General features: G+C 35.4%; 1 protein-coding gene across 1 annotated transcript; it reads right to left on the bottom strand.

Moving 5' to 3' along the window:
- Window positions 1-1,052: 1,052 nt before the first annotated feature.
- On the bottom strand, window positions 1,053-7,447 carry LOC131910840 (prolactin-7C1-like). Its single transcript, XM_059262721.1, has 4 exons — window positions 7,274-7,447; window positions 4,337-4,444; window positions 2,358-2,537; window positions 1,053-1,283 (listed from the first exon to the last, which is right to left on the bottom strand). The coding sequence occupies exons 1-4, from the start codon at window positions 7,445-7,447 to the stop codon at window positions 1,053-1,055; spliced, it is 693 nt and encodes a 230-aa protein (XP_059118704.1).
- Between the last annotated feature and the right edge of the window lie 1,423 nt (window positions 7,448-8,870).

Raw genomic sequence — 8,870 nt, 5'->3', positions numbered from 1 at the left:
TACCATCCTATGTTTAAACGCTACTACTTTCAGTTCAAAAAGTCCTTAGAATGCTGCCATACTACAGTCACATGGAAATGGCATTTTCTGTCATTTCACTGGCATTTGGCTTAAATACATGCCTGCTGTTCTTAAGGTATTCCAACATGTCCATACTATCAATAGCTTAGCTCTCCTTTTAATTCTGATCTCATGCTTTGTTTTTATAACTTGATCAACATTATTTTATTATGACTCTAAGTTACAAATTGCTCATAGGTGTGCGGATTAATATCAGGGTCTTCAATTCGATTCCATTGGTCCACATGTCGGTTTTTATGCCAGTACCAAGCTGTTTTTATTACTGTAGCTCTATAGTACAGCTTGAAGTCAGGGATCGTGATGCCTCCAGAGGTTGTTTTATTGTACAGGATTCTTTTGGCTATCCTGGGTTTTTTGTTTTTCCATATGAGGTTGAGTATTATTCTTTCCAGGTCTGTGAAGAATTGTGTTGGTATTTTGATGGGGATTGCATTGAATCTGTAGATTGCTTTTGGTAAGATTGCCATTTTTACTATGTTAGTTCTGCCTATCCATGAGCATGGGAGATCTTTCCATTTTCTGACATCTTCTTCAATTTCTTTTTTCAGGGACTTAAAGTTCTTGTCATATAGGTCCTTCACTTGCTTGGTTAGTATTACCCCAAGGTATTTTATGTCATTTGTGGCTATAGTAAAGGGTGATGTATCTCTGATTTCCTTCTCCGCTTTTTTGTCCATTGTATATAGGAGGGCTACTGATTTTTTGGAGTTGATCTTGTATCCTGCTATGTTGCTGAAGGTGTTTATAAGCTGTATCAGTTCCTTGGTGGAATCTTTGGGGTTGCTCAAGTATACTATCATGTCATCTGCAAATAGGGAAAGCTTGACTTCTTCCTTTCCAAGACTAAATGAAGAAAAACTAATGACAAATTTTCTTATACTTTAGTAAATCTAATATGTCTATTTTTACTTCTTTAAAGAGACCCTCTATGTACATGTATGTCTTCAAATGTATAAAATTAAAAAGAATCCTCAAAAGACTGGGTCATAGAAATCATTTTTCAACCTTGAGGTTGAGCAGGTATTGCCACCAATAAAGGAACATATCAGGTATTTGAGATTAAGGTCAACCTTCTTTGTGTCAGTCTCCAAGCAGAAGGACAATTTAAGTAAAGCAGAGAGGCAAGTCTTTTCATCAGATGCCTGCAAAGATTCCAGATCTGACCATTCAGCATAGTCTTCATTTTCAATTCCTGGATGAACCTAAAGACCAAAATGATAGTCAGTCATCTGTTATTTACACTACTTGTTTTTTAGTCCTTTTTTCCTTTTAAATATTGAATTGTATTTATAGAAGCATTAATAATGTGAAATTTCAGTTATAGACATTGAATTTCACGATTCTAATGCTGGGTAGGTAATCTGACAACTAGAATCAAGACTCATGTTCATGTTTTCTTATATTAAATTTATAGGAGATAAATTATTTCCTTTAAAAATAGGATGATGAAATAACAGAAAAACAATACTAGTGGATGCTGATGGGCTAGAAGTGTTTGTTACGAGATCTAGTGTATTTCACTCCACCTAGGAAAAATACTTTCTCAATGACTGTGAGGAATCTTTAAACTTTTATGTCAGTTCCTGCCATTATTGTTGTTTTTAATTTATTTATTTTTATTTTATGTGCATTGGTGTTTTGCCTTCCTGTACATCTGTATAAGGGAGTCAGATCTTGGAGTTACAAACAGTTGTGATCTGTCATGTTGGTGTTGGGAATTGAACCAGGGTCCTCTGGAAGAGCAGTCATTGCTCTTAACTGCTGAGCCATCTCCATCAACTTGACACAAACTAGAATTATCTGGGAAGAAGAACCACAGTTGGAAAAATGCATCCATTACGTTGCCTGCAGATAAGTCTATAGGACATTTCTGGAGCATATGTGTGTGCCATTCCTGGGCAGGTGATCCTGTGTTGTGTGAAGAAACAGGCTGAGCAAGCTTGTAAGCATTCCTCTACGGCTTCTGCTTCAGTTCCTGCCTCTAGGTTCATGCCTTGAATTCCTGCCCTGACTTCCTTAGATAATGGATGGTGATATGGAAGTATAAGTTGAAAACAAAAACAAAAACAAAACCCACTTTCCTCTCCAAGTTGCTTTTGGTTATATTTTATCATAGTAATATAAACCCTAGCCAATACAATCTCTTAAGTGGCTAGGCTGCGTACAAGATTGGTTGACTAAATTTTGTTCTTGCTAAGAGGGGTGTGTCAAAATGTATTATTGAGAAGAAATCTATTTCATGAATGAGAAAAGTGGATTTTAAGAAGACTGCTCACCATGTTGAGTATCCATTTGATGAGTTCTAGAAGCTGTTTGTTTTGGGTCTCAATATCTTTTGCTGTGGACAGGATAGCATCATTGGCTCCTGGCATACCAGTGAGTTTGGCCACTTGGTAGTGCAAAGGGTCTTTCCAGGTTCCCATTAGATTCAGTGTTAGTTTCAGAAAGTCTTCAAGCTATGCATCCATAATTGATCAATTACATTAAGAGAAATGAAATACAGAAAGATTGTTTACATTTAATTTGTAATCAGAGATGCTGAAGTAAAATATCCATTTGTAATTCGGTATTTTATATATGAAAATAGGGTAGAACTTTAAACATTAGAACATTCAGAACTACAGTCTGCTAAAATGAAATATTATGCTATATAAATAATTACTTTTAAAATGAGCTTCCTATTGATTATGTTTTTGTTTTCCATCTAAATCCTACAATCTGACCTCCTCTAAGTTCTTAGATGTTAGATTGTTCTCTTTGTCATGAGAATGCAAGGCTTTGGGGGACAAAGAATGTGCCCAAGGACTTGATTTAGGAAAGATCCACGCCATCACTGTCAATGACAAATCATTCAACTAGATTTATAAAACAAGTAAGGTATAGTGTTTGAAATCATACTTATTTTAATGCCCTTTAGGATATTAATGCAAAAATATTATGAAGACAACCTGACATTAATAAATGTGCCTCTCTCAGTCTCAGTGATTCTCCTTCCCTGTCCCTTCCCTCTAGATAAGTGATACTTTAGATGGTAAGTGCTGGTGAAAAACCATGACCTTGCTTTGCCTTTAATAATAGCGTTAATAGAAATGGCAACGGAATTTTAAATCTCCAGTGTGTAGATTCAAATTCATACAAGAAATTTGAATTGGCAAATTCATTCAAGAAATTCATCTCTAAATTTAAAATGCTTGCTATGTGTCTTGGTTACTTTAGTAGATGCTACTATGAACAGTAGAAAGGAATCCAATGGATATTGCAACAGAAAGACATAAAAGATGTAGAAGAAAGGAACAGTTCAAAAAGGAAGTAAAATAGGCTGCTGGAAGTATTGTGTTATATGATTTGGAGTGAGCGCTTGAGTTATGTGAAGCCTCCACTCCATACTGACAATATATTGGGATTATAAATTCTCTGAATGTTTTCAGAACTCTGGCTTCTCTTATCAGTTAGCATTTAGGAGGGTTACTTGAAGCAATGCCAATAAAGGACTCTGAAATGTCTAGTCATTGAGTAGGTCTCTACAAAAGGTTTTCTTCATTTCCCTCTTGTTCCTTCACTTTCACTTATTATTTTCACAAGATGTTCAAGTCAACTCATTTGAGGATAAGTTATGTTAGTGAATCCAAACTGTCCAATCATAACAATTATAAATTACATTCTCTGTGATATGCAAAACTTCTCATCACAACTGAGGGCATAATTTCTTTCTGAGGAACATTACATCGAATTTACTGGACCCCTTGTTCAGATGCTTTCAGTTAAGACAAGAGAAGAAAGTATAAACTCACAGTAGACTGAACAGATAAGAAGTAGATGTAGAATCAGTACAGTCTTGAAGTAAAGAAGGCTTATCATGGTACTCAGCAATGAAAAATTTGCCCATGATACATAATATATAATTAAGACAATTATTTTTGTGTATCTTAGGTATACACAGGAATGTCTATTTATATAGTGGTGTCCTAGTCCATTCAACATTTCCTACAGAAAAATAAGTCAATTTCCACTGACAAAATATTGGTGAACTAGAATCATATAAAAGGCCAGTTCATGGAGATCTGTTACAATTTTATTTAATAATTGATTTTCCTATAATTTATCAACTATATATCAGGATTTTTCTTCTGCTGCTCATTCTTACTCTTTGTTTGTGCTCCTGTGATTACCACATCTATTGCAGTACTTAAAAAAGCGCCAGCATGGCAAAGCCAGGGCACGGCTTCAGCTGTTTCAGTGAAAACTGAGGACTCACTGATAACTTTCGGGCTTCCTGTATTGTTTGTGGGATGTTAACAGGGACAGTGCGGCAGCTGTCCAACATCTTGGACATAGTCTTCTCATTCTTGTACAAGTCCAACATCTGCAAATATTAAAAAAGAAATAGAGTTAGACAGAATTTGGAAATTGAGTAAATGAACTTGTAACCAGAGTATTATTAACTATAGCTATAATTTTTTACAAATAAACACTGCATGAAACCCCAGCGAGTAGAGCAGAGAGCGGGTCCGGCCATGACCGACTTTAAATTGGGCGTTGTGCAGCTTGGCCGGGTGGCCCGGAAGACCAAATACACACTGATAGATGAACAAGACATACCACTGGTGGAGATCTACTCCTTTGAGGCTCAAATAAAAGTAGATGCTCATAAAAATGGTGCTAGAAAGCCGGGCGGTGGTGGCGCACGCCTTTAATCCCAGCACTCGGGAGGCAGAGGCAGGCGGATCTCTGTGAGTTCGAGGCCAGCCTGGGCTACCAAGTGAGTTCCAGGAAAGGCACAAAGCTACACAGAGAAACCCTGTCTCGAAAAACCAAAAAAAAAAAAAAAAAAAAAATGGTGCTAGGATATTTACATATGCCTTCGACAAAAACCGAAGAAGGGGCTCGGGCAGGCTTCTGCATGAGCTGCTGTGGGAAAGACACAGGGGAGGTGTGGCTCCCGGGTTTCAGGTGGTACATCTCAATGCTGTGACTGTGGACAATCGCCTCGACAACCTGCAGTTGGTACCATGGGGCTGACAACCCAAAGCTGGAGAGAAGCCCTTCAGCTACATTAAGAGAATGAATCTTTAACCATTTCCCCCTGTAACTAAGTAACCTCGTTTAATTTTTCATCTGACTTTCTAATCTATCATTCATTCCTGTTTACTTTTCTCTTGTTCTGTCATTAATTCCAAATTTTTGTATAATGATCAAAAGCCCTAGAAATGGCAAAACTGAAAAACACAACGTGTTTTACGAATAGTCTTTCTTTAGATTTGAGTCTAATACTGCAGTAAATGTATATCTGTGTTTATTAATCATTTGTTTCCTGTTGGTTCAAATATTTCTTTTAGCTAGGCATTTTAAAACTACACATTTTCTTTCCATTCCCAGTGAATATATGCACATGTACCATTCACACTTAATCATGAATCTTGACTGGAATTGTGTCAAATTTGACAAAAGTAAACATAACAAACTGACCATTTTAAGAAAATAAAACAGGAAAAATTAAAACTCATAAATGATTAATTATTACATAATATTTTATATTATCATTTAAATATTATAGTTATCTAAATATATTATTAAGCTACACATTTTCTAAAAACATATTCAGTTAATGTGTAAAACTTAAAGGATTGTCAGGAATGTTAAGAATTTGAAAGAGTGTCAGTCAAGAATGAGGAATGAGAAACTCATGAATAAAAAACGATATGAACAGGTGTTTACTACAAAGCTGGGGACACAGTCTCTTGATGAATATTATTGTACTCAAGCCTTATCTGTTTTTCTCCTTCACACTGACAGACCTTGAACAGATAGCATGCGGTCATTGGGAGGAGAGAGCCTATTTTCAGTTGCCAGCCCGCCCTCCCACTGAATGAACGTTAGCACTGGAGACCTTTAAACAAGATTTCATTTGTAGCATTGGGGGTTTCTGGAAAAAAAAAAACAAACTAGTGCCCCTCCATGACATAGATTTAGGCCAGTGTACTTCTGTTTCCTACACATAACTAACTACAAAACAATTGTACTCCTTCTCAGTGAGGCCAGAAAATTATGTTTGTTCCTCCACCACATTCTTACAGATTGTTATCTCAGATACAAATATAAATAAAATAAAATACACAGATTTAGAGAAAAATGAGAAATCATAATTATCTCAGCAAATGAGATTTCCTGAAGCTTTCCCATTCTTCTGCAAAGAATGTTTGTTTGCTTTATAATGGCAGTGGAATCTTTTACCTGTGGAAATGTTACTTGAAATTTGGTTAATGACATTTTTTTTACTTAAATTGTAATGAAACCATTAGCATGAAGGGGAGATGGAAATAAATGAGGTACTCACAGATTTAAAGAATGTGTTTGAAGAGAAGTCATTGATGAACTGAGATAGAATAAGGGAAATGAAAGAAAAAGTTGTAAGTGAAAAGCAACATGAATGCATATTTATTATAATTTCAGAGTCACATTTATTAAGTGGCCATTGTCGTACTGAAACCATGTCTATTGTCACAACCCCGACAATAACTGACTGAATAGGTAACATGCAGATATCAAAATTATTGAACCTATTTCACTTCTAGCCCATCACTCCCATTGAATGACTCATCCAGTGAAATCTTTAAACCGTGACTCCTGGCATTGAGGAGTTTCTGAAAAGCTAATGTTTTTTTTCTATTCTTGAATCTTAGGAAATTAGATTCATTCTATTAATTCCACTGGACTCAACACAATACGCGGCTCCTCTATTGGCTATGTACAAGGCCAAGGGGAAGATGCCAGCAGAGACTGGCTGTATACAAAATAGATGAGGGAATCAGAGTTGTTCTCCAGCTTCATCTTTTAGGTTTTTATCTGACAGTTGTGTTTTAACAATAATCTTCCTGTAGAAATTGAGCCAAATATCCCCATACATATATATCTGCATTATGTAACCTCTTGTTCTTCATTGGTTCAAACTGATATTTTTTTAATAGTTAAGTAGAAACAATTTCAAAAAATCACTGAAAGCTTTGTAAATCTTTGAGCTTTCATGAAACTATCTTGTTCTTCAATGTTCTATTTCTCAGTAGCTAATTTCTTTGAATCTATGACAGATATTTAATTAGAAATTTTGCTTACAATAATTTTAAATGTGTTGCAGTATCATTATTGACAGGAAGGCTCCTTTTGGGAAGAAGCCATAGGTAAGTGAGGTACTTACAAACATCTTGCGCATTTCCCTATTGAGTTCACTGATGTTATAAGACAGCATGAGGGCATGATCAAACAGGTCCTGGAGGTAGACTTCACCTTGTCCAGCTCCAGGGACATTCACAGGCAAAGGGGCAACATTCTCACACAGAAGCAAATTTAACACCAGTATCAACTTGAGCATTCCTGCTTTACAGAAACAGGATGTTGAGATCTATTTGTCTGTTACCAACGGTACTTCCACCTTCTTATCAAGAGTCGTTTTATTTCTCCACAGTTCCTGCGACTGCATGGTCTGATACTATACAGCTGTGAGACTAAAAAAGCATCTTTTACTGTGCAAATATAATTAACTTGAACATTTCTACAGTTTGGGGAACCAGCGATTTCCCACATGTTAGACTGATATCTGAAACTTTCAAACATTTATACCCTAAGTTAATTGTGGGTAAATGTTTTAGAGTCATTCTTTGTAGATGATTTAATGTCTTGAGAATTTATGGTGATTTTCATTGGTTACTCTCTCAAAGATTGTGTTGTACTTGGTAGGCAATATTTGTATCAGGACAAGGTCAACATCCCTGACATTGCTTCATTATCATGCCTAACAAGAATAAGTGTATTATTATCAATTGTTTAATACTGAGTTTGAAGAGAATCCTATCATGGAAAGGACCCCACAGGCTGTGTTTAGACTCACCATAATAATTCCATGTATGGGAATTTTGCCATAAGTTTTTACAGGTTTTACAATAACTCTGTGGGTAGACTGATCCTATGTAATATTACCAACCTCTATTGATAAAAAGAAAACACTTAAAAGTTTAAATGATTTTCCTTTTGATCAGTTGTTCAAAGAAGCTCTAGTAATATTGATTGTATCCACTTCTCTCGCTTTGTAAATGAACCTCCTTTAAATTAGTATTCCTACAATCATCAAAATGGTTTCAACACCAATTTAACTTTTACTGATGGACAAACACAGAAGCCTAACGTGTCAATAATTTACATGCCCACCAACATGATCCAGAATGTTATGCTTCAAAATGGAATATCTACTTACCTTTAGTGGCATTAGTCTGAAAACACTTGTGTTCCAGAGAACCTTAGATAAATCCAATTAGAAATGTGCAACAGAAAATTAGAGAACTAGTAAATTTTATTCAAGGAAAACATCTAAACTCAAGTACTCAAAATAACTGGAAAAAATTATGTAGCATTCAAGATAACCATCAATATTCCACATGCAAAATAAATATTATTTTTAGATAATTCCTATACAGAAAGTAAATTTACAAAAATCTATGTGTTTTCCTAAAATTATTATATACGATCGATATTTATGCATTAAATAGATACAGGTATAAATTCCTTCCATTTGTTATCTGAAGGATTTAAAGATTAGTACAAGGCTATAAATTATTTTAGCTTTTCACTTCATAAAAACCAATATAAGACCCAGGCATGGCAGAGCACACTTTTAATTTCAGTATTCAGGAGACAAAGGCAAGTGGATCTCAATGACTTTGAAGTCAACTTGGTTTACATAGTGAGTGCCAGACCAGTCATAATTATAGGGTGAGACCCTGTCTCAATATACACATGCT

Source organism: Peromyscus eremicus, chromosome 5 (genome assembly GCF_949786415.1).
Source record: "Peromyscus eremicus chromosome 5, PerEre_H2_v1, whole genome shotgun sequence".
NCBI lineage: Eukaryota > Metazoa > Chordata > Mammalia > Rodentia > Cricetidae > Peromyscus > Peromyscus eremicus.
Note: the sequence above shows the minus strand (reverse complement) of the source record. Positions and strands in the feature narration are given on the sequence as shown.

Excerpts from the sequence above, each read along its gene's own strand:
- LOC131910840 (XM_059262721.1), bottom strand. The coding sequence starts at position 7,447 with ATGCTCAAGTTGATACTGGTGTTAAATTTGCTTCTGTGTGAGAATGTT. Across the intron at positions 2,538-4,336 it reads AGGAAGCCCGAAAGTTATCA|CTTGAAGACTTTCTGAAACT; the intron begins GTGAGTCCTCAG and ends ATGGATGCATAG. Across the intron at positions 1,284-2,357 it reads TCAAATGGATACTCAACATG|GTTCATCCAGGAATTGAAAA; the intron begins GTGAGCAGTCTT and ends TTTGGTCTTTAG.